The sequence below is a fragment of the Callithrix jacchus genome, chromosome 6 (assembly GCF_049354715.1).
Source record: "Callithrix jacchus isolate 240 chromosome 6, calJac240_pri, whole genome shotgun sequence".
Classification (NCBI taxonomy): Eukaryota; Metazoa; Chordata; class Mammalia; order Primates; family Cebidae; genus Callithrix; species Callithrix jacchus.
In genome coordinates, this window is record NC_133507.1 from 17,698,076 (window position 1) to 17,724,212 (window position 26,137).

A 26,137-nucleotide genomic window follows, 5' to 3' on the forward strand; every position below is an offset into this window, starting at 1 on the left:
GATGACCAGTGTTGTCACTGTTGTCATTTATGAAGATGTCCCGGAGCCATGCAGTTCAAGGGCTCAGGGATATAAAAAGCTCTATCCAGAAAAATCCTGGAACAAAGGGGACTGGTTGGGGTGCAGTGGGACAGGGTGATTGCCAGAGTACTCCTTCATTCAACAAACACTGGAAAGTCCGTACCAGGATTTGGTCCAACAACAATCTGACCACAGTCAGAGGAAAGGCTGTAGGTCAGAGTTGAGGAAATTTTCAGATGAGCTGTGGGTGTTGCTTGAGCATCAGTCAGGGTCAAATTAGGAAAAAGTCAGCCATGCCAGGTAGTTCAGAAGAGGGAGTTTAACGTAAGGAACTAGTTACAAGGGTGTTGAAGACAGAGGATGGTAAAACAACCCAGAGATTAGCAAGTTAGAAGTCACTACCACTCCCAGGGCTGGGGGGACAGAGGAACGACATGATACTCCCAGAAAGCCTTGACAACCTGCAGAAATTTGAATCATGAAGGCAGCTGCCAGCAAAGCTGGAACCAGAGTAGATGCTGGATGGCGGCACACACAAAGAATGAGGAGAAATATCTGGCTGCTCCTCCTTTCAGCCTCTTCTTGGTACCTCTTATTGGCCAAATCCAGCTGGAATCCAGTTGGCAAAAAAGTTTAAGAAATGTAATTTGCAGTGGTTAGCACCTCCCCAACATGCATACACACACACACACACACACGTGTTGCAAACACAGCAGGAAAAGGCTAGGAAATGGGTCTGAGAGCAGCGGGCAAATGCCCCAGTGTGTGAGGTGCATGCTCAAGAGCAGGCATGTGTATTACATCAGCTTCAAAGGTGCATCTGCAGAGGGTGCACATGGGTGGTTTAGTGTCACCATTCAAGGGTATGTATGTATCAGACGGATAACGAGGTTTCTACCTGTGTGTGAGAGGAACAAATACCCAAGGGTTTGTGTGTGATGCGAACATTCAAGGCTATGTGTATGTGTGATGAGAATATTTAAAGCTCTTGCGACATGTGTGTGTGTGTGTGTGTGTGTGAGAATGTTCAGGAGGTATATATGTGATACGAATGTTCAGAGCAGTGTGATGTGATATTCATCCAAGGGGTGTGTGTGTGTGTGTGTGTGTGTGTGTGTGTGTGTGTGTGAGAGAGAGAGAGAGGAGAGAGTCTGGTGAGAAGACACAAGCAGGGAAGAATAGATTGCACAAAAATGAGAGAGAGAGAGGGACAGAGTCTGGTGAGAAGACACAGGGATGGAAGAACACAGTAAACAAAAATGTTCCCTACATCCATAGAAGGAAATGTGGCCATTTGTCCTCACTGGGGACAGAAATGTATATAAACTTTTCCTGCTCACACATGCATAAAGAATGGCTAAGACGGTGTTCAAAGACAGCTGTGCATGAGGTGTGATTATAAGAAACACAAAATTTGCCTCAATAAACAGACTTTTTCATCCAAATGAGTTTCAAAGTAGTCACCTTAAAAAGTTAAATTCTTACTGTACTCATGCCGCCATGACCATTAAAACTTTGGGGTCTGCTTTCAGCGTCCATCTGTGTGTCCAACAAAAGTCTAGAATCATTACTGGTAATCCCATATTGTCACTGGCTGAGGCCAGAACAACCCAACTTAATCACTTTGTCATTCATCATTCCCTTTGCTGGCTTAAAAACTCCTCCAAAACCCAAATCTCTCTCCTCTAAAAAAAGAAGAGGGGGGAATTTGTTCCCCCTTGAGGCTAAGCTTCCTTTGCATGTATGTGTTAAAACACAAGTTTCACTGCTTGATAATTAGCTGTTGTGGAAGACAGTGTGCAGGGAGCTACAGAAACAACTCGGAATCAAAGGAATACTGTGGAGTCTACAGAATCCATCATACACATATTTGACTTTTATGAAGTCAAACTATTACAGCAGGAATTTTAAAGGTGAGACAAATAATACTGTAAGCAGTGCAGGCATTTTCATCCACTATTTTCTTCCAGGGCCTCCCACTCTGGAGTTAGCCTGGGATGGATGAGGCAACTCCATCTTGGACCTTGAATGTCTGTCTTTGTGCGAGCATCTCATGATATTTGGTGTAATTCAGAATCCTCTTCATATCCTCCCAAACCGCCCCATTCAAGCCTCTGAGGGATAGGGCACAGCCTCGCAGTCAACTGCCCTTCAGGAACAGAGACAGGAAGTATTTTATACATCATGGCTCCTAAACACAAGCCAACTGTTAAATATTGTGCTCATCCAAATAAATCATGATTGGTTCCACCACCGGAAGAAACACTAGCCATGTTGGATTCTCAGAGAGACCTGGCCAGTCACCAATGTATTACCTTTCTAAAGGATATTTCCATGGTAACTCTGGTCTTAGGTGATTTGTAACCTATACACTGACTTTAGAATCCAGCCCTCAGGTACAATATGACTCGGTGCAAGGCATCATGGAACTCATTCTCCTGCCTTCAGACACAACTATTCTTAAGCTGTCCTGGACAGCTAAGAACCTAAAACACTGTAAAATAATTCCCCTGTGCACTGCCCTCCAGCCCCACAGAGCTCTTCCAGGCCTCTCTGGGTTTTGGGCACGTGATTCCTACTCTCCTCTAGTCCCAGAGTCCCTCCCCTCTATTCTGAGGCCCTCGCAGAGTGGCACACAGCACAGCTCCCCTTGGCTTTCAGCACTAAACCATGGTGAGGATGTTGGCCAAAAGTATTCTGATCTCCATTTTATTCCCAGTGCATGACTGTAAAGCAACCTCTTCCACAAATATTTGTTGAAGGGTTAACTGGAATGTTTGAAGAATTCTCTTTGAGGTTTTCCTTGTCATCAGGATTTACTGTCCCGTAGAAAATGTGGTGAGGGGACCAACAAAGAGACTGAAAAAGACTAATCTCTTGAACTACTTAGAATCGACCTTATTTTTAATGGCATTTGTTCTTGTTTTATGTTTAATACCAATGGAGACTCTCACCCACTGTTACTAATTAGCTTTCCAAAATCGCGCTTTAACTGTTGATTTTTGCACTAAGAAGTAGCATCTTCAAAAAAAAAACCTCACTTTAATATTTAATAATCCTAAATGTCAAGGAATTCTTCCCATGTGTAACTTCTCAAAATTCCTACTGTTACGTTTTGAAGCTTGCTTACTTCCTCTAACTCAGACCAAGATGACTAATTGGCATCCCCTGCGTAAGTAATATACACACTCAAAAACCATGACTCTCATCACTCCCTTCTCCAGGTTCAAATAATTTCAGTCCCTTCAGCCTCACTGTTCTCCACTCCAATCCTCTCACAAATCACCCCAGTTCAGATTTTCCAAGGAGTCTATAAGCTTGCAGATTGCCCCTCCACGACCAGTTCAGGAATTCAACGACACAAAGGCAGGGGTCTGGCAGCAAGGGACAATGGGTGGCTTTAGAATCACATAGCTCTGAGTTCAAATCCTGGTTCTACCAAGCATTGACTGATACCTTCACAGGGTCTCCTCCCCTCTCCAAGCCTGTCTGCTGATCTAAAAATGGCAAGAGTAAAGACTGCCACACAGGACCAAGATAATTCCTAGGTGAGTGAGATTATGTTGTGGATATGCAGGCCTAGCACAAAGCTACATGAAGTGGTTCCAACACATGGCAGTCTGGGTCTCCTCCCCTCCCAAGAGCACGGCGTCTATCTGTGGCACTCCCTGGGGCTGATACCTGGAGGTGGATGGCCATGAGTACCCCACATCTGTCTTGGTTGGCTGCAAGCCAGCTTCTGACTGCTGCTTAACCCCCAGGGATTGGGTGCTGGGGACTCTGCTCACCCTGAGATAAGAAGCTTCTCCAAAGGCAGCAGCATAAGGCCAGGCGCTGTGAAGGTTTCCAGGGGCAGCCTCTCTACTTCCGGAAGAAGGCAAACCCTGCCACCTTGTGGCGCTCATGTGTATGAGCCACTCCAGCTGTCACAATCCTGCCTTCCATGCTGGGCCCCCATCCAGTTTCTCAGTCTGAGGATATCCTGCCTCCTTTTCTCAGCCTGATCTACCCAAAGGTTTCTGACCTGGAGGTGTGTCCCAAACCCCTTAAACACAGGGTGTTCTCAACTTTATCTGTTAGCCCTGTCATCCCCAAAGGCCCTCGCCTCAGTACCCTCATCTGACTGTATTAGGACAGTTTTTCCCTACTGGGACAGAGAACCTGGGAGTCTCTCTCTCCCTGCCACCGTAGCCACTCAGCAACTACCTGGGACCTGGTATCTGACACCTCAGCAATCACTGCTGTTTATACTGCCAAAGCCTCTGAATAAAACCTGGGACCAGCTTCTCAGGCCTACTTCAGTGGCTTTTAGGGGAGGGTGGCTGGGATGTATGTGTGCACATGTGCACCTATGCCTTTCTCTAGGCTAGTAAGACCCTCCCTGGCCATGCCCACCTCCTGACTTGCAGGGGACCTCCCACCCTCAGCCCCTCAACTGCAGCAGTGACTCAGCTATCTGAACCTATCCCCGAGCCTTCCACAGCACCTATTCTGGCCTGAGAAAACACTTTCCTCCTTCACTTCCTGTTTTAAGCACTGAAATGCCAAGGCAGGTGAAAGGTAACTGAGAGCCTAAAGTGACTGGCCATAATCCAGGCTCGATGGGCTTCTAGAAAATACAGCAGAGAAGGGCAGGGGCTGAGGCTACCCTGGGATTTCAGGCAAACAGGCTTTATCTTGCTGTGAGTCTGAAGCTTAGTGATCTGTGAGCTTTCAATAACTGGGCTGCTGACCTTTCAGCTGCACGCCTTCTCCCCTGCTGGGGTAACAGAACGGGTCAGCAAGTTTGTTCTGTTTTTAGTGCCCCATAAGCCTGTGCCTAACAGTGGCTCTGGATTCCCCGGCCCAGGGTGGGACAGGCAGGGCTAACATCCCCAACCAGCCAGATGTGGCTGGCTATGGGACTGACCTGCCACACACCCATTCTGAGATCAGCTGATGGAATCCATTAATATTCAAATTACTGACATCCCTTTCCAGATAGGTCAGAAAGGCTTGGTTGCCATAATGTATAACCTGGAAAAGGCAAGAATGGGAGTTGTAAAAGCTAAAGATGTTATAGCTAAACGAAGGAGCAGAATGCAGGAGCCTAAATATGTTGGAAGGAGGGAAATATTGACTGAGTGTTTAGAACCATCCATGCGTGGTGCTAAGTACTTTCGCATAACTTACCATGTTACCTGAGAAGTAGTATCATCTTCATTATATAGATGAGAAAGGTAAAGTTAAGAAACGTGGTCCAGGCGTGGTGGCTCACGCCTATAATCCCAGCACTTTGGGAGACCGAGGCGGGTGGATCACAAGGTCAAGAGATCGAGACCATCCTGGTCAACATGGTGAAACCCCGTCTCTACTAAAAATACAAAAATTAGCTGGGCATGGTGGTGCGTGCCTGTAGTTCCAGCTACTCGGGAGGCTGAGGCAGGAGAACTGCTTGAACCCAGAAGGCGGAGGTTGTGGTGAGCCGAGATCGTGCCATTGCACTCCAGTCTGGGTAACAACAGCGAAACTCCGTCTCAAAAAAAAAGAAACAACAAACGTGAAGAAGCAGATTTGGATACAGGTCTAGGTGTCAATTCCAGCCCCACTTCTTACCAGGAAGTAACTCTCAGTAAGCTAACTAACTTGAGTTTATTTCTCATGCATTAAATAGGGATAAAGATGCCCGCTCTGCTGGTCTAAATAACAGTGTAGCTTGTAAGAAAGGGCGCTCACAGGGCTCTTGGCACTCAGGAGTCACTATACAGTCATCAAGAGTAGTAGTCACTTAACTGAGGTCATAAAAACTCAAACCCAGGTTTTCTGACCCCAAGTACATTGCTCATGGAGAAAGGAGCTAATTTACACATCATTTCTGAAGTCCAGTAGGTAAGATGAACATTCCTAACCCCAAAATCCAAAATGCTCTGAACCCCAAAGCTTAAGGGCCACAATGACACCACAGGTGGAAAAGCCACATGTCAAGTACTCACCACAAACTCGGTTTCATGCACAAAATTATTTAAAATACGGCATAAAATTACCTTCAGGCTGTGTGTACAAGATGTATATAAAACATAGAAGAATTTCATGTTTAGATTTGGGTCCCATTCCCAAGACAGCTCATTACATAGAATGCAAATACTCCAAAATCCAAGAAAAAAACCTGAAATCTGAAACACTTCTGCTCCCAAGCATTTCAGATAAGAGATATTCAACCTGTATAGGAGCCAGATTAACAACTAGTTATCCTACAAAGTGTTAAGTGTAGAAGCACATACAAGGCGTGGGAATGGCCCAGCAGGAGATAACCCTTGAAAGTAAGTTACCAGGAAAACAAGTTTGTAAGCAGGGCAGTATTCTCTGTAGAACCAGCAAAGATGAAAAAAGCACAGTAGAAACCATTTGGGAAAGCAATGGTCAAGAGGCAGAGGTTAAACCTTAACATGTGGAGGATCCTGAGTGAACTGGGTGGTCTGTTGTACATGTTACACACACAGGCATTTCTCTTCTTAGGTTGTACAAACACACTTCAGACTGGAATTCCTCATCCCCACAGCACCACACACATTACGCTCTCCTCCCACACTGAGAACATCACCTCATATTTTGTTCCCTGGCAATCTTCCCCCAAAGGATACACTAGAAACAATTTTTTGGTCATGTTTGGCAGCCGGTAGAAGATTCAAGCTGGCACTCGGCAATTATAGTTATTTATACTATAATGCTAAAAATCTTGCATTCTGCAGTATCACACTCCAAAAATAACAGATAAGGGGGTTGGGGTAGACCACTCAAAACCTATGGAACTCTGTAGCCAGAGCAGTAACAAGAGAATCAAGCCTAATGATGATGCAAATGTAGTATCCCCACCACCTGTACGCCAGTCCCTAGCACCCTTAAACCCCGGGGCTCATACTGCTTCCTGAGACGTAGGGCCTTCGAGATGTAGTCTTAGCAGAGATGTGTTCCATCAAAATTAAAACTGTGATCCAGGACAGGGCCTTCTTCATCAATTTTTTAAAACAAGGTGGGTGAGGTGTCTTCACAGCTTCTTCCATTCCACTCACAGCTTCCCCGATAGCTGAACATCATGGAAAGGCTAGCAGTACTTCTAGAAGCTACTAAACCAGCCCCCACTTGCAATACAGGAAGGTGCTTCTATAAAATTTTCAGCATTTTTCTTAAGCTATTCAATCTTGTCCTGATCATTGTAAGTATGAATGTTCTGAGAAAAATCTAACATAATTTTGGGTCATTCTGACACCATTTCTCTATTTCCTAGCTGCATATTTGCTATTTCCCACCAAAGAAAACAACATTATTACAGAAATGCATGGTCATGAAGAGTCCCCACTTCACTCCAGTGATTCCTTCCCCTGTAGTTCCCCATGGCCCTAAGAACATTCAATACAGTTCACACACAACTCACTCCAAAACCCACAAAGTGCATCCTGGCCCCATGGCTGCACCCAGGCTTCACTTTAAAAGTGCCACGACAGCTCAAATCAGCAAGCCTATGCTGGGGGACATCTCTCCTCAGTAATGTTGGGGAGAGAACACGTGCAGGAGGAAAAAGGTGAGGAGGACTAGGCCCCACAATTTTGATCACAGAAAGCAATTTCCCTGACCCCGGGCAAGAACACAAGGCTGCATCCGATGCAGAAACAGAAATCCCATTTCACGTGCTCACAGCCTGTTTAACCCAGGCCATCTGAGAGGAAACCAGGAAGCATCTGACAGAATCTAGGACTGCAGACTAAAATCACTCTTCTGGGCAGACAAAGGTATGCCTGAGTTCCCCATACTCTTCCACTCACTTAACAAATGTTACCGAGTGCCTTTTATGTGCCAGGCACTGGGGACCAGTGAGGACCAGAGCAACACACTGAAGAGCCAAGAGCCCCAAAGAGACAAGGGGCAAGGAGTCAGCAGTCCCCTCTAGCACCAACAGGGATATGCAGGATGACTCTGGGCCAAGTCACAGTCTGGCCGTGATTCCTCCATCTGTAGAACAGAGATAAACTAACCTTGCATATTTCACATAACTATTTTAAAAAAAGGTAACACATGACTAAATTCTTTTTAAAATAAAATGCTTTCAGGAAGTGGGGGAAAGGAGGGATTATTTCCCAGGCTAGATTAAAACACGTTCATATTAAGTGGAGAGGGAGGGAAAAAACAAACTGGAAATGGCTAAGAAACTAAGTAGAATTAGTTTCTTCCCAAGGGCCTAGAGAAGCTTTCACAGAACTCAAGGCTTTCGGGAAGTCAATTCATTTCCTTCTGTTCTTTCTTCCTGGGCCCAGTAAGCTAGTGATGCACTCTAATAGAATGCAGTCCTCAATTATCACGTTGGGAACAAATGGAAAGACACCCTAAGAGATGGCTCTCTCTTCACTGAGCCATCAAAGGGCAAATCAGCTGAGACCAACAGAGTAATAGACTCATTTATTTCTCAGAATTTAGCCTGCTGCTAGATATTACCTGCAAATGTGAGGCAACCACACAATGTCCTTGAGGCCCTAATCCCAGACTTATCTGAGCACAGGCAGCTCGGCCCATCAGAGGTCCAAAAGAAACCTCCTAACTTGGGCCAGGTATTTTGGTTTCAAATAATCACTCAGCTCATCCTTAGTGACCCACACATGCTGGCCCTTCTTCCCGGCCTGGGAAAAGTCTCCAGTTAACAGCAGTGCTTTGAAGAAGAACACCTTGGCCCCGAGGTTACTCTCTGTCCGCATTGCCTGGGGGAACTTGAATTTGTAGTGCCCACAGGGTGCATTTCCCAGGAACTTGGCTTCCATATTGTTTTCTGAAGAGGGAGGAAAAGAAAAATCACAATTGTAAGGTAAGGATACAGCCATCTGTTTACTCTGGCTCCCAAAACTATAGGGGGTCTCTGCAAGATCTGGCCCTGAGGTAAAATCAATCCATAAAAATAGGACTAGAGCCATTCCTGAAAAGTGCCTCCTCCCCTCAGTCCAAATGCTTCCTTGCCCATGGAGTCCAGGTTCACTGGGCTCACTCCCGTGTGCCAAGCTACTGTTTTTAGACTGGCAGTCAGCAACACAGTTACAATCACACCTGGGAGTCAGAGCACCTAGTTCCTGTGTTCAGCCCAGTCATTATCCTGGTGAAGGACCAGGACATTTGGGCTGTAAAACAAAGTTCATCCACCTTTAAAAAGGGTGTCACGTGGAAAGCATTAAAAAGGAACCGATTTGACTCCTACGGAATGAAAAAGTCATAAACGAGGTTAAAGACAAAGACAGATGAGTAGACAGTATCTGTAATCCATAAGCAAGGGTTAATAACCCCAATCCAGCATTTCAAAGGATGGGGAAATGATGGACTAATTACTAACTGGCATCTGAAGAAGTGGCTGCCAGACAGGAGAAACCAAGCTGGATCCCATGCTCAGTCCCCACATTCAAACTGTTACTATATAGATCAAAGATTCAACAAGACATTTTAACTTCTCATAAAAAATCTGTTCATTCTAGATGGTTGTTTCATGAACATTTAACATTTTCCAATCTTTTCTGCATTTTTGTTTTCTGAGACAGTCTCACTCTGTCGCCCAGGCTGGAGTGCAGTGGTACAATCTTGCCTCACTACAACCTCCGCCTCCTGGGTTCAAAAAATTCTCAAGCCTTAGCCTCCTGAATAGCTAGAATTACAGGCATGTGCCACCACACCCAGCTAATATTTTTCTTTGTATTTTTAGTACAGACAGGATTTTGCCATGTTGGTCAAGCTGGTCTTGAACTCCTAGCCTCAAGCGATCTGCCTGCCTTAGCCTCCCAAAGTGCTGGGTGTATTTTCTAATTAAAATAGAAACATGAGCATTAAAAGAAAATGGGGGATACTTTCTTTTACCTTAAAATATTATTTGAGAGGGCAAGGCCTTTCTAAGCAAGAAACAAAATTTTTAAGCCCAAAAAAGAAAAGATTTATATTTGTCTGCATAAAAATTAAATCTTTCTGCAAGGAAAAATGAAATACAGGAAAAGTCAAAGACAAAATGACAAACTAGGAAAAATACTTTCAACACATTCAACAAAGGAGTATCTTAACGTATAAGAAGAACTTAAAAATCAATGCAGACACTCAGGAAGCTAAGGCAGGAGTATTGCTTGAGTCCAGGAGTTTTAGGCTAGCCTGGGCAAGATAGCAAGATTCCATCTCTAAAAGAAAGAAATCAATGAGGGGAAAAAAGAAGCAACAAATTAAAAAGAAAAATGAACCAAGCACATGAACAGTAAGCTCACATGAAAATAAATTATCACTGGCCTATAAATACATTCAAAGGTATTCAATCTTATTATTAATTTAAAGAAATAGAGTTAAAACAATTATCATTATTAGTGAAGTTCAAAAACTGAGCTGTACACTGCCTATGAAGGATAAGGAAAAAACCTATACTTTTACACATAATTTTTGCGTGGGATTATAAATTAGTATAACTGCTATTAATTAGCAAGAGGTATCAATTTCATTGCACATGCCCTTTGACCCAGCAATTCCACTTCTAGAATTTTATCATATCAGATAAACTGATTTGCCCATGTGAGCAAAGATGAGCACACAAGGATAGTCACTGCAGCTTTGTTTGTGAAAACAGACTGGCTAAACAAACTGTGGCACATACATATTATAAAATAGTATGCTGGTGTTAAAAAAGCTTAAGATAGGTCTTCACAGCCTGATCTGAAAAGACATTTAAAAGCTGTATACGAGAAGAAAGGAAGGCACATAACAATGTATATACATGCCCCCATTATATGGAAAAAAGAAAACAATTATGCATTTATATATGCATAGAGAATTTCTAAAGAGATACAGAAAAACACTACTAATAGAGGCTGCCTCTAAAAAGGGAGAATTACATCTTACCCTACATTTACTAGACGCCAATAATTTTTTTTTTTTTTTTTTTACCACATACATGAATTGCTTTTCTCATATTAAAAAAAATACAACACTAGGCCAGGTGCAGTGGCTCACGCCTATAATCCCAGCACTTTGGGAGGCCAAGGCAGGTGGATCACGAGGTCAAGAGATCAAGACCATCCTGGCTAACACAGTGAAACCTTGTCTCTACTAAAAATACAAAACCTTAGCTGGGCATGGTGGTGCATACCTGCAGTCCCAGTTACTTGGGAGGCTGAGGCAGGAGAATCGCTTGAACCTGGGAGGCAGAGGTTGTGGTGAACTGAGATCATGCCATTGCACTCCAGCCTGGGCAACAAGAGCAAAATGCCATCTCAAAAAAAAAAAAACCACTACTAGCATTAGATGAAAAATTTATATATAGTGTGAGCTCATGTAAAATAAAAAATGTTAGCAATGTGTCTCTGTGAGTGGTGGAATTGTATTGGTGTATTTCTTTACAGTTTCCTGAATTTTCTATACTTAATTCCATAAATGCATGCTACTTTTCTATAATCTGGAAAAGATGGATTAAAAACATAAACAAATTAAAAAGAAAAAACAGAGTATTACAAAGATAAGCAAACAATCTACATAGAAGTTCACAAAAGAAGTACAAACAGCAATAAACATATGAAAAGATAGTGAATCTCACCAGCAAACAGGAAAATGCTAATCCGAAAGAGATCATTTTGACTGACTAGATGCATAAAATTTTAAAAGGGATTATTTCATTTGTTGGTGAGGTCTAGATAAAGAGGCACTCTCATATACCACTCCCAAAAAACATCAATTGTTATATACATTCTGGAGGGCAACTTACCAAAACTGAAGTGTGTATACCTTTGACCCATTAATTCTACCTGTAGCAATTCCATCTTGCAGCAATAATGCAAGTGTGGAGCCAGTGGGGAGGAAAGGAGCGCACTCTCACTTTTTAAAAATACAGCATATACTCATACTGCTTGAGCTTTTCTTTGCCATTTTATATTTGTCAGTTTAGTAAATTTGTAATAAGTCAATATACTATTTTATATGCATCTATTAAACATAAATCCCTTTTAATATATTTTATGTATTTCTATTTATTTATTACAATGGTAATGTTTAAAAGAAAGCATAGCGCTGGGCTGGAACCCCTCAAATAAAGTGGGAGCTGAGCAAGGACCAGTCGTGAATGTTTGACATTAAGAGAGGTTGAGCACCTGAGCACAGTGATCCTCGCAAGAAACTCAACTGCCAACTCCTGCGTGACAGCTGAGGAAACTGAGAAAGCAGCAACCTCCCCTCCCACCATATTCCATTCTGTCTTGATGTCTGTCCTGCAGGCCACACAGGCCCCTTGGGAGAATCAAGGGGACACACTGGCTGCTGCCATTTCATTAGCAGGCGCTTGTGCTGGGGGGCGGGCAGGTAAGGCAGCTGTGCTCCACCAAATCCATTTAGTCAACATTCCACAAACATCTATGTGCCAGGTACTTTACTGAAAGCTAGGACCATAGGGAGGAATAGATACTGTCCATATGTTCAAGGAAGTCAAAATTCTGACTAGGGAGAAAAATGTGTTAGTAAACAATTACAGTGCAATGGCCTAAGTGAAAGAATGTATTCTCCACTAGCACATAAGCTCCTAGGGAGCTGGGTGGTGTCCAGTCCATCACTGACAGCCTAGATGTTTGTTGCATAAATGGAACAAGGATACATACAAGTGCTATGGAGCTTCTAGTAGCACTGTCTTCCTGAAGCTGTCTTAAAAACTGAGCACTCAGGCCAGGAAGGAGTAAAGCATTTCATCGTGGACCAGCAGACCCCAAAGCAGAGACACATGAAAGACCACATTATTCAAGGACTGCAAAAGGTGTGTTAAGTTAGAACTTGAATTATACATTAATGAGCAGCAAGACAGAAGACTGATGAGACTGGGATCAGGGCAAATAAGATTTGCAGGTCATGCTTGACAGTTAGAATTTTTATGGGAAACCTTTTAAGAATTCTATACAGAAAAGCAACAAGGGATTTGTGTTTCAAAAAGCTCATTTTGGCAGCATTGAAGGGTACTCCACAAAAGCAAGGTTGACCTTACTTGGCATCCAATTCAATAGCTCAGTGTAGTGCTTCTCAACTACTGTACTTTGCTCCCTGGGTAATATCTGGCCATGTCTAGAGATACTTTTGGTTGTTGCATGGGGGTGGGGTCGGGGGGATGAGGTAGTGCTACTGGCATCTAGTAGGAAGAGGCCAGAGCTAGTGCTAAACATCCTACAACGTACAGAATAGCTCCCCACAATTATCTGACCCCAAACATCAATAATGCCAAAGATGAGAAACCCTAGTCTAGTGAGAAGTGAAGAGGGTCACAGCTAAAGCTGTTAGAACAAAGAGGGGACTATTTAGAACAGATCACGAGGGCCTCAAGGACTTATGGATGTAGGAATGAGGTCAAGTATAATTCTGAGGTTTCTATTTGAGTGAATAGATAAGCAGTGATCCCAATAAGTAATGCTGCAAGATAAGAAAAGCAGGCTGAGAAAATGGTAAAAATATCAATTTCAATGTACTAAATTTCAAAATCTCAGTGGAACAAAGATAGATTCTCACCTGACCTTAAAAAAAAGAAACCCTTACCTGGATTTTTTTAGCTGAAATTTTTATAAACATCAAAGTTTCCATTAACCTTCCCACCCCTACCCTATATTCAATTCCCCACAGTCCGCCTGTAAATCCTCTGGCTAATCTGAAGTGAATATTGTGGGATTTAGAGGAAGGCAGAGAACCCACCTGAGAGTGTCACTAGGGTTCGTTCAGCAGTTCCTCGAAGGGTCTCCCCAGGCTGCCATTCCGCCTGGGGCAGCATCCAAACATCCTCATCTCCAAGCTTCTCTCTGACTAACAGAACAAGGTTCCTGTCTAGCTTCCGGTTCAGGGATGTTCGGTCATTCTTTTCGTCAGCTTCTACAGAAAAGGGGGTCAGAAGAGGCAAGAAGACTGTGATCTACCAGAATGAAGAAGCCTGGAGTTTTACAATCTTCCTTTAAGATCCACAATCCTTGCCCTCAAAGAGCTTAGAACCAAATTACACCTCTGACCCATCTCTCTAACTCTGACCTCTTCCGGGGAAGAGCGTCACAATCTTGAGAAAATTAAAACATAACAAATCAAGAGGTAAACTTCTTTGAATAGCAAATCATATTTTGAGCCTTCAAAAGAAACAATGACTATACTAATTCAAACACAACTACTTCATTGTTTTTGATATGATTACTGACTTAACTAGCCCCTACTTTCTCTGTTCTTCAGTCTTCATCTGTGAAACAAGGAAAACAGAACTCAATCTCCCACTTTAAGAGGGAATTCACATAAAACATAAGAATTAGTGGAAAAAGGCTTCATTTGCCCCACTCTCAGTCTCAAACCTGGAGTTAAACACAGATAACATCCACAAAATTTAACTGAGCGAAAAGGCATTCCAATACCCTTACCTCTCACTCAAAAATAAGACAGACTTTTTAAAAGTCACATTATTGTAGATGTGAGCAACGGAGAAAAGAATTTGAAATTACTTGCTACTTAAAACACAAAGCAGGGGGCTAAGCAACTGTCCTTAATTTGGGAACCCAAATACCCCTTTCCCTTCCTTCTTGCTGGCCTAAAAGGATCACAGACCTGTTACACGAGCTCCAAGTTTGAACTGTACGAATCTCTGTTCCCACATATCTTCCAGATCTTGCACCAGTAATATATCCTGTTCATCTTCTTCATCATAGAGGTCAGCTTTTTTCTTTTCCAGTCGCTTGCTTTCCTCCAGAGCACGAAGCTCATGGTCTGAATACAGGCTTCTCTCTATCTCGATCTGGGAAAATAAAAAGGGCAAAAATACCTTAATCTGGCCAACATTAAAAGGGGGGGGGGACCAGGAAGAATAAAATAAGAGATACGGCACACTTGACAGGCTCAGAAGTTTATCACCCAACATAACCAGATACACAATCAAAACATCATGCGGAAAGGAAACAGAGAAAAAAAATGGTCCTCTGAACTTTGGGCTTGAGTTATACTTGCCAAAAATATTAGAATGTCATTGGAGGTCAAGACTGCTACAAAAACAGAGAGCTGGGTTGGGCAATGCCTGCTTACTTACCACAGTCCAGTCATGTCAGTCTTTGATCAGAATCTCACCCAAGGACTTTCCCGTTCAGGGACTTTCAAGAGGCTGTTCATTCTTCCTATGTTTTTCCTAACATTCTTTTTTCTGGGAGATTCCTACTCATCCTTCTGATTTCAATTTAAATATGCCTGTCTCAGAGAGACATTTCTCATATAGAGAAAAACCTGCATTCAGAAAGCCTGAGACATTCCTTGACACTTACCATAAAATCAAAACTTGATGTATTTGTTAAACACTCTTATCGTGTTCTGTGTTTTACTTAACAACACTTATCAGGGTCTGCATTTAATTGTATAATTATTTGGTTACTGACTGATCCCCTCCACTTGACTGAAGTACTCTGAGAATCACAGGTACTTCTGCCTTACTCATTACAGGATCTCTAGCACTTAACATACTCTCTGATGCCTAGTATGGGCACAATGAACATCCGTAGGGTGAGTAATGAGTATCTGCCAAGTGAGTGAGTAAATGAATAAATCAAGCAAAAAGCACAGAAGAGAAATTTATAGCTCCAATAGACCAAGACCAAAAAAAAAAAAATCTCAGATTCTGAAGAAACATATCACCCCTCAATCACTTCCGGTAGCGACTTCACACCCTCACAGCCACTATACTGTTTCTGCCCATATTTCCTCACTTGCCCTTCACACAAATAGCCCCATGAGGTTAAACAGAGTAGACCTATAATTGGCAGATGTGCCCGCTGCCTCTTGTATTTCCTTAACACTCATCCCATCACAAAGACTTTGTCCCTCCAAATTTGTAAGCTCCTAGTAACAGGGACCGATTCTTGTTCACCACAGGATCCCTACTGCGTTGAATGAGTAAGTAGAGCCTCTCCAAAGAGTTGTTGCCTAAAGTGATAATAAAGACTACCAATGAAAAGAAATCCCTTTTTTGTTGAACATCTATGCACCAAACCAAGTCAGTAAGATGCCCATTCTGCGTGTAAGTACCATATACTTAAGTTCAGGGAGGTGAAATTACTTGCTCAAGGTCACACAGAATAAACGTCACTCTGAACCCTACATCTCAGTCCCACCTGCTGTAGTAGAGACGCCATCTCTTCCTGCAATGGGGTAAACGGCTTGGAGACTAGAGGCGGCCGCTGCAGGCACAAAGCGCCCAACAGGCGCCATGGGGATCCGCTGCTTGAAGGCGCAGCAAGGGCCAGGCTGCGAGAGCCTAGGCTACCGGCCCAGAGCTTCTCGAACCGCCGCCAGCTCCCCGCCACTCCTAACAGAGTCCGCCGTACGGGCGCCGCCATCTTTCTGTTCTCCCACAATGTACCGCGGCTCCCAGGGAAACCTCAGCCAACCCCATGTTCCCACAAGGCACCGCGGGAGCAGCCAACTAGGGGGAGGGCTCAGTCCCGGAACTACTAGAACGAACCATTCGCATATGGAGGGGTGGGTCAACATTTCAGAACATTAAAAAAGGGAGATAATCTCCTGGTGAACCACCACCGAAAGTCTTATTGAGCATTTAAATAGCAGTAAAAATATTCAGTGGCTATGATTAAGAGATAACTTTCCCTTCTGTCTCCTCCCCGTCAGGCACTCATGGTACCGGCCTCGGCGCAGCTATGACTGACGCTGCCGACGGAAACTGATTGGGGTCAATTCAAGTCATGCAGGCTGTAAGAAACGCGGGGTCGTGGCTCCTGCGGAGTTGGCCCCCGACGTCTGGGTAAAAATGACTGTCTCCCTCGTGCCCACTGCCACCTCCAGGTCTACGCTCCTACTCGTGTCCCTTGAATCCCAGTGACCGTTAGGCAGTGGTCTCACCGAGCTTTTCTTCCTGGCAGGGTTGTGGCCAGGACGGCGGCCCGGACCATCCACACAGGCGCCCGGCAGCTGCAAGACGCTGCAGCCAAGCAGGAAGTTGAAGAGAAGTCGGCAGCTCCCAGACACACCAGCTTCAGGTGAGCACCACTTGGACCAGCCCTCGGGAGACCTGCAACCCCCGACTCTTGCCCGACACCCTCCAGAGTCAGAACCGGTGAATTTTCATCTCTGTCACTTGCTGTCCATAGGACCTTATTGCAAATAAATCTCTGAGCCTCAGCTTTCTTATCTAAAAATGCGGATAATGCTGAGAGAGGTTGTGAGAATCAGGTGAGCCATGGCACAGAGTAAATAAATGTTCAGTGAACCTTCGTTAAATGAATGAATGACTGTGAGATGTGCATAACATGTATCAGCGTTCTTTCCTTCTGAGATGGAGATCATGTCAAACCTTCCCTGCCTCCAACACAAAATGGGGAGGTGGAGGGCACTAGCGATGGAACAGATGCTCCTGCACTTCTTACACATGGTCCAGGATGGGTTTTGTGCTCAGCCTTAGGAACTGGCATCTTGCTTCCCACCAGTGTCACACCTCTGTATGCTCCGTACACAACCTCTTAACTTCACATCCACTTAACAAACATTTACCCAGAATCTATGAGACACCATGCCACGTGCTATGAATACAAATACAAAAGATCATTCCTCCCCACAAGTAGTTCACAGTCTTTGAGGGAAGACAAACATGCAGACATTTTCACCATAATTTGCCCAAGAGTAGAATGGAGGTAAACATTGCTTGGAAGTATGAAAGAATAAGTGTCTTTAATCCCAGCACTTTAGGAGGCCAAGGCGGGCAGATCACTTGAGGTCAGGTGTTCGAGATCAGCCTGGCCAGCATGGCAAAATCCAGTCTCCACTAAAAATACAAAAATTAGCCAGGCGTGGTGTTCGGCACCTGTAATCCCAGCTACCTGGGAGGCTGAAGCAGAAGAATCGCATGAACCTGGGAGGCAGAGGTTCTTACAGTGAGTCAAGATCACGCCACTGCACTCCAGACTGGGTGACAGATTGAGACTCTGTCTTGGAAAAAAAAAAAAAAAAGTGTCTCATTCCTGAGGAAATCAGGGAAGACCACGGAGAAAAGAACATGTAGCTGAGAAGTGAATGGTACTTCATCTGGACAAGTTGAAGTGAGTCACTGGAGACAGAGGTAACCTGTCTGTGTAAAGGCATGTGGTATAAAAAACATGGTGTGTTCAGGTGTGTATGCGATGGGAGATAAAGCCAACAAGACAAGAAGGAACGAGAATGCCAAGGGTCTTGTCTTTCACACTGGAGCTTTTACACTGTCCCCACGGAGAGCAGTGAGGAGCTGCTGAAAGGATCTAAACCAAGATTCTGTTGTAGTCATTTCTTCAATAATGCCAGGCACTGTTCAGAGTGTTGGGGCTATATCCCTAACCAAACAGACAAAAACCCTGCCCTCACAGAACTTAAATTACAGTGGGTAGAAGACAGTAAATAGAAAACAAGTAAAATGTAGGAGTATACCAGTTGGAAAGGGGAGGTGGAGGTCCAGCAGGCCTGCATAGCCACATTCTGTAGGACTTTGTGGGCCACTGTGAGGACTTCAGCTTTTACTCTGAATGAGATGGGAGGCCACTGGAAAGTGCTGAATAAAAGACTGGCATGACCTTGCTTACCAGGGAATCTGTTTGACTGCTGTGTTGATATTAAGCTGTAGGAGAGCAAGAATGGAAGCTGGGAAGAGTCCTCTAAGCAGTTAGAAGACTGTTGAAATAGTCCAGACAAGAAATGATGGTGACTTGGACCATGGTTGTTGCCATGGAGGTATTTTAAATGGTCTGACATATTTTGAAGATAGAACAAGCAGGATTTGTTAATACACAGTGTGAGAAAAAGAGAAGAGCCAAGGAAGACCCCAACATTTTTTGGACTAAACAACTGGAAAGATGGAGTTGTCATTGATTAAGATGGGGAAGACTGCAGGCATTTGGGTGGGGGTCGTTAAGTTTAGATGCTTAATACACATTCAGGTGGAGATACAATGTAGACCATTAGAAATGGAGGGACAGACTTTAGCTAGATATGCAGTTGGAAGACATTATAGAGATGATATTTAAACCCATGAGAGAACAAAATCATTAATAGCATAAATGTAGATGAAGAGGTCCAAGGACCAGAACCCTAGAGCACTCTCACATTACGAGATTTGGGAGACTAGGAAGAACCAACAGAAGAGACAAGGAACTTCAGAGAGATCATAGGAAAACCAGGAGAGATCCTTTGTTTTTTAATTTGCTCAAGGTGGGAGATCAGCTGTGTCAAATGCAGATGTGACTGGTTGATAGACCAATAACAATTGCCTATTGGATTTAGCAATGTGCAGTTGATCAGATGAGAGCATTTTTGGTGCAGTGGTAGGGGCTAATATCTGATTGAGGGAGAATTGAAGAGGCCAGGAAGAAACAAGTATAGTCAGTACCTTAAAGGTCCTTAAGAGGGCCCTGCTCTAAGGGAATAGATAAACGGACAGTAGCTGCCGACAGGTGGGTTCAAGAGGTTTTGGAGGGTCTTGTTATTATTTCGGTTTGGAACATAGTATGTTTTGCTGTTGGGAGTAGTGCGGTATAGAGGGGAAAGAACAAGTGGCACTGGAGTGGGAACATTGCGGAACAATGTCCTTCAGGGGCTAATACACAAACGGAGCACTGTAACAAGAGAGCACAAAGGCTGTGGGCACAGATGTTCAGTGGTGGGAGCTGGAAGAAGGTCTGATTGCTTCTATTCCCCCGTAAAGGTCATCAGCTCAGCAATGAGGAAGCAGAGAGTTGGAGGTTAGAGGAGACAAAAGAAGGTATAAAAGAGTCATCCAGGGGAATGGAAGGATAATTGAACTGAGGATATGCTGTACGATTGCCAGGCAGTTCTAATCACTGCTAAGGTCAAACCCACAGGAAAGTAACCTTTGAATAGCATTGTGTTTTTGCTTTGCTTTTTAAAATATCTCTAGAAAAGCAGGAAGGGCTGGGGTGAGAGTAGTCCTCAGATCATAATGTAATTTCTAAAATGGAACCCATTGTATTTCAAGTGGCTGTAGTGGGTACAAACATGAATCTGATTTGTGTGTGTAGGCCTAGTAGAACAGCAAGTTTGATTCCAGTTCCATTGCTGAAAGATGATTGTGTGTGTTCAAATTTTAAAAAGCACAGTTTGGTGAGCAGAGCTCTAGACTGAGATCTCCTAGGTCCAATGCTTGGCTTCTCTTGCTAACCCTATTCCCCTATTGGTACCTAATTTTCACCATCTGAAAATAAAGACTGCTTAGCTAGAAATAGCCAGAAAATAGCTTAGACTAAGACAGTGGAAGATCTTGAACTCAACACAATGTATTCACATCTGATTCTCTTAGGACATCTGATACATTGATTTCCAGATCCCATCCAGAAGACCAGGGTGGAACTTAAGCATCTGTATGCTTCACAGGTGACCGATGTTCACCCTGCGTTGAAAACCACTGGTCTAGGGTAGAGTTTGGCAAACTGGTCCACTGGGTAAATCTGGCCAGTTGCCTGTTTTGGAGGTAAAGTTTTTTTGGAACACAGCCTATTAATTTACTGTTGTCTATACCTGTTTTTGTGATATCGTGGATATGTATAGTAATTGAGACAGACCTCTTGGCCAGCAAAGCCTAATATATTTACTATTTGGCCCTTTATAGAAAAAGTTTGCTGTCCTTTATTATAGGGGATTCTGGATTTTTTTTTTTTTTAATGGTAACGATATGAGTATTATTTTTGTCTCTTTTTTTATAAAGTAGAGTCTAGATACTGTCTATGGTTGATGACACAAGAAATAGATGTTTAAATTATGCGAAGAGGAACCTATAAAGGACCTGAAAGTAATTATATAGGTATACTAGCAGGGACAAGGAAAATGGGGAGTATAAAGTCTCTTCTCAAAGCAGAAAGTCAAGAAATAGCCTCAGAAGCACAGCAGTCACAGATAGAGTGGTAGCACCAGAAGGAAGAAAAGGAATGGTGGGGGCAGCCACTTCAGGAGCAGCAGGGGGCAGAGAGCTCTTGTTTTTTAACCATGTGTTGTATTTCTTTGATTTTTAAAAACTCAAGACAATTTTAAATAAAATCTTTCTTCTGATTGCAGCATTTACCCTCCTATTCCAGGAGAGGAGAGCTCTCTGAGGTGGGCAGGAAAGAAGTTTGAGGAGATCCCAATTGCACACATTAAAGCATCCTACAACAAGTAAGTGGGACGGGGAACACAGGGCAGACCTAGCGTGAGATTCTTTCCGCTTCACAGGAAAAGTGGAGCTTGGCCCTGAATACCCTGGGGTAGAAGTGAGGGTATTGAGTGCTGCATTGTGGCACTAATGTAGAGCACCGTCTTCCTCCTTGCTTGAGGAACCACCTTCTGTCTTTACAAAGTTTATTCAAGTTTCATGAAAATGTGAAATAGGGTAGGCATATCCCAGTTATAAGAGTTCTTTGCTTTCCTTGAGAATAGTGTTTCCTGGTTTTGCTCAAGAGTTGGAGGAAATATATTAGGGGCAGATGGTCCCACCATGAAGGTGCTTATTAAGTGTTGCCAATAGGGAATGGATGATACATAAATAAAAAGAGATATGATTCAAAATATTAATATGTAATTTATTAGTAAACTAATCAGAATGTAAACCTCTAAATAAATGTCCCTTTAAAGTACTCACCACTCTGGGCCACTGTGCACTGGCCTCTACCTTGTAGAGCTAAATGTGGATGGGGGGTTTAAAGTGACAAGACTAGTGTTTTTGTGTGGCTTACAGACAAGTGCAGTGCCTGAGGGAATTCGCAGTCCTGTGCTGGCAACAGAAGCATTGCTGGTAGTGACAGCTTTGCAGGTTGGCCCCCACCTGGAAATGAGATCAGTATTTGGTCACAGCCAACCCACCCAGCAATTTAGAGAACACCACAAGAGACTACAGTCATGAACTACAGTGGGTGGCACAGATGAAGTGCTGCAGGATTCATTTCAGCATCTGTCAGATAAACATAAAGTGACAGCAATTGGATTTCTTTTTCTTCCCCTCTCAGGCTAATAAGGACATAGGCTAACTGCATTTTTTCAGTGTCTGTGGTCTACTCTACAGCATTGTTTAGGCTGTCGCAGAGACAAGCAATTATCTTATGCATCTGTTCAGTATGGAAAATCCTATAAACTCTGGTAAGGGGAAGGGTAGAGCCACGGCCAGAGCCGAGGCTGACTCCAGCAGGCCTCCCCTTCAGTCGCTTGTCCTGCCCTCTTCTGTGAGCTCTCAGCTCTCCAGACCGGAAGTAGGATGATGATGACTAAAGGGCAAATCAAAAGCATATCTGAGGATTTCTTAAAGTCATCCTTAATTGTAGTAATAAGTTAATTTTAGAGATTATTAGAAAAAAGTTATAGGTGGGTGCAGTGGCTCAAATCTGAAATCCCAGCACTTTGGGAGGATCACTTGAGGCCAGTTTAAGACCAGCCTGAGCAACATAGTGAGACCCAGTATCTACAAAAATACAAAAATTAGCTGGGCGTGGTGGCACACACCTGTAGTCCCAGCTACTCAGGAGGCTGAGGTGGGAGGATGACTTGAGCCTAGGAGTTGGAGGCTTCAGTGAGCTGTGATTGTGTCACTGCACTCCAGTCTGGGTGACAGAGTGAGACCCTATCTCATAAAAAAAGAAAAAAAGAAAAGTTTTACTTATTTAAAATAACTTTTGCTCATGGAATATGGTGTCAAAGCATCAAAAGTATCCAGTATGGTAATATTGCTAATTTTTTTAAGAGTCCTTTTAGAGCTATACACTGAAATACATACAGATGAAATGATAGGTCTGGGATTTGCTTCAGAATAATCCATTGGTGAGGAGAGTGCTGTGGGAACAAGGTTTATAGATGAAACTGAATTGGATATGAGTTGATAATTGTTGAAGCTGAATGATGGGTCCATCAGATTTCATGTTATTCTCCTCACTTTTGTGTAAATTTAAAACTTTCCCCAAGAAAGTCATTTTAAAATTACCTGATGTGTAATATCACATTTCGTAGCGGGGGGTGGAAATGAGACTAAGGCCTTTATCTAATTTAAATACTGGCTGCAGGGAGAACCCTAGGAGAAATGCTGCCACCCTTCCTCTGGATGATGCTTAACTAACTACTCTTGGATTATAGAGCACTCTTTAGATTATGTGACTTACCAGTTTTCAGTTAGGCTTAGGGGAGAATTCAGACCTTTCCCGACACTTCCTGTAGGAGTTCAAAACGTGTTCATCTGATAAGCTCAAAGGGGAAGCAAATGAATTCCTTTTTCCCAGGTTTCTAGGAGCTTAGATAAGCTCTGTCTTATTTCTCTGAAGAAGAGTTATATCCTATATGGTGCTTCTACTTTTCTCAGCACACAGATCCAGGTACTCTCTGCCAGTAACCAGCCCCTTGCCCATGCTTCCTGTGGCACAGAGGGATTTCGGAATGCCAGGAAGGGCACAGGCATCGCAGCACAGACAGCAGGCATAGCCGCAGCGGCGGTGAGTGTGTGTTCCTTAGGCTTCCCTCTGTAGTGTGTTCTGCTTTCTGCACGGCTCATCACTGAGTGGAGAATCCTCAGTATACTACTCATTCAGAAGCAAGGGTTTGTCATGGCAGTTTAGATGCCCTGACATTTGGAGCACTGGTTTGAAAAGGTTTATGTGAAAGGCTCCTCTGGTTTTTTTCTCTTAGCTTCATTAGAGGCAAGGCCCCTGTTGGTTCATTCTAGGATGTAAGAGCCAAGATACCAAAGGTTTGAGAACCAAAGACCCCTCAATTTAAAAATCATTAGCCAGGTGTGGTGGCACATGCCTGTAGTTCCAGCAACTTGGGAAGCTGAAGCTGGATGGCTTGAGTCCAGGAGTTTGAGGCTGCAGTGAGCTATGATCTCACCACTGCACTGAAGCCTGGGCAACAGAGAGAGACCCTGTCTCCAAAAATAAAAATAAAGACCCATGGTTTGGGGTTGGGAAGATGCGACAGTCTATTTGGAGAGGGTGTATTATGATAAGGACTCACACGATACCAGTTCCAGTGTGAACTGCTGTAGACCTTTTTAGAAGCAAATTGGCAAGGTGCTGCTATTGGTATATTTATTGAGCATGTAAATGTGCCAGACACTTTACTTTCATTATCTTGAATCTTCAAAAGACCCTCAGATGTATTTCCTGAAGGAAAACCTTGACCTTCAAACAAGGCAAGGCACCCCAAAATATTGACTGCACGTACTACAATCAAAAATCAAAACACTGTAAATGCCCAACCATGGACAAATCTAACACTTTAGAAGTGGGTATTTAGGTTCAGCCTTGAAGCCTAGGGTGGCACCTCTTGGTCTGAAATTCTGCCTTTACCCACCTCAGAAAAACCTGAGCAATATTTAGAAATCTCCATTAGGTGGCGGTGCTGTCCTAGGCTAACGGATCACAGTCACACAAATTCTGTAACCTGCTAAGTTCTGTGGTCTCTGCTGGTACCTGTCCTCCACTGTGGCCGTGTGACCTTTCCCTGAGTTCAATTCATACCCCTCCTGCTCTAGGAGGCAGTAGCAAGAGACGTGGATGCAGTAGTTCTCTCTCGGGGGCACTAACCACTCACTGCTTCTCTCCAGAAAGCTATACAAAAGGGTGTGACCCACATCCGAGTTGTGGTGAAAGGCCTGGGGCCAGGACGCTTGGTAAGTCACAATGATTTCCATAGTGTATGTGCCTCCTAGTTACTGAGAGAACTTGGGGCTTGAGAGAAGAGTACAGAGAGAGGAGAAAACACCCTTTAGTAGATTTTCATGATTTGGAGAGGATGTAGTATGATAAGGACTCACACGTCCTGAAGTTCCCCGTCTGTTGTTTCTGTAATCCACTAAAGCCCCTCAGAGCAAGCCTAGATCACTTAATATAATTCATCAGATACTTACTGAGTGTCTGCTGTGTGCCAGGCACTGGCAATAGGAAGGTGGTTCCTGGGGGAACTGTCACAAACAAATCCCTCAGGACAGACTGGTGAATGCAGTGGTAAAGCATGTCCCCAGAGTGCTGGGAGCCCATCAGGGGATCTTGAACCTAGCAGTGATAATCTTTCCTGATGATCATTAGCACAGATAATCTGTAGCTTCCTCAAAGAGGTGACATCTCTGACTTTGCGGGAATAATGAGGTATTAGGGAGGTGGAGGCACAGCAGGTGGTGGGGGACATCGCAGGCAGAGACAACTGCCTAAGTAAGCTATAGAAATGTGATACCCAAGGTGTGCCAAGGTCTACAAGAAGTCTTTGTTCTCAGATTGTAAAGCACAAGGTGGAAAGTGGTGGGTATGATTTGAGAGGGGGACAGTGTTGAGAACCTGGTTAAGGGGTTTGGGTGGAGACCTTTGTGAGAACAGGATTGGGATTATAGGTATCAAAGTCTCCCCTTCCTTTTACCACCCACTCTGTCCCTCTCTGAACCTGTCTGGAGACACTGGATCATCATTTTTGGGCCCATGTCATTCTACCTTTCCTTCTGCTCCTTCCAGTCTGCCATCAATGGACTGACCATGGGGGGCCTGGAAGTGATCTCAATCACAGACAACACCCCCATCCCGCACAACGGCTGCCGTCCCAGGAAGGCTCGGAGGCTGTGATGGGAAGGAAGCCTGCACTTGGACCTGGCGTCAAGCCTCAGCTCCAGTGAGACCTTGTAGAAAGCTCCCTGCCAGAGCTCTATCCAGAATATGCTTGTTGGAAATCCTTCAGACAGTAAGGGTGAGCTTTGCCTCCTGACACAGTGGCCTTTGCTTATACCTCCAGCTGGAGATAGATGTGCCCCAGAAGTGAGCTTTGCATCTCGTGACAAGCGGGGAGCTATGAGGGTAGCCGTAGCCTAGGCCCAATGTGTGCTCTGAGAAAATAAAATATCTGTACCATCTGTTGTTGTAAGTTTGAGATTGTTGCTTTCAGAGTTACATAATTCCTACTTCTTCCTGAAAAAGAGTGTGAGACCTTAAATGAAAGAGTTAAAATGTAAATGTGAGTTGCTATTTACCAGAAACCCTTGGTTTCAGATACTTCTTTTGTAGCCCCTTACTCAAGATTTCCAGAGCTATTTCTAGTAACTTATCTTATTAATGGCTTGTAATTTGGCCCCAAATTGAAAGCTTTTTGCCACCTACCTCTGGATTCTGATAGATTT

The 26,137-nt window shown here is 43.8% G+C and overlaps 2 protein-coding genes across 3 annotated transcripts; one reads left to right on the forward strand and one right to left on the reverse strand.

The window, feature by feature from the left end:
• Positions 1–6,004: 6,004 nt before the first annotated feature.
• MRPL46 (mitochondrial ribosomal protein L46) lies at positions 6,005–16,386 on the reverse strand. Its single transcript, XM_002749149.5, has 4 exons — positions 16,146–16,386; positions 14,599–14,785; positions 13,714–13,887; positions 6,005–8,815 (listed from the first exon to the last, which is right to left on the reverse strand). Exons 1-4 carry the CDS (start codon positions 16,368–16,370, stop codon positions 8,565–8,567), a joined length of 837 nt encoding a protein of 278 aa, XP_002749195.3. The 5' UTR covers positions 16,371–16,386; the 3' UTR covers positions 6,005–8,564.
• Positions 16,387–16,717: 331 nt separating this feature from the next.
• MRPS11 (mitochondrial ribosomal protein S11) lies at positions 16,718–25,873 on the forward strand. 2 transcript variants are annotated; one of them, XM_035306538.3, is made up of 6 exons: positions 16,718–16,833; positions 16,911–17,027; positions 21,079–21,177; positions 23,342–23,471; positions 24,584–24,649; positions 25,482–25,873. In XM_035306538.3, exons 1-6 carry the CDS (start codon positions 16,799–16,801, stop codon positions 25,587–25,589), a joined length of 555 nt encoding a protein of 184 aa, XP_035162429.3. In that variant the 5' UTR covers positions 16,718–16,798; the 3' UTR covers positions 25,590–25,873. The 2 variants fall into 2 exon arrangements, with proteins under 2 accessions (XP_035162429.3, XP_002749192.3); XM_002749146.7 differs by having other exon boundaries at positions 16,718–16,792.
• Positions 25,874–26,137: the final 264 nt, after the last annotated feature.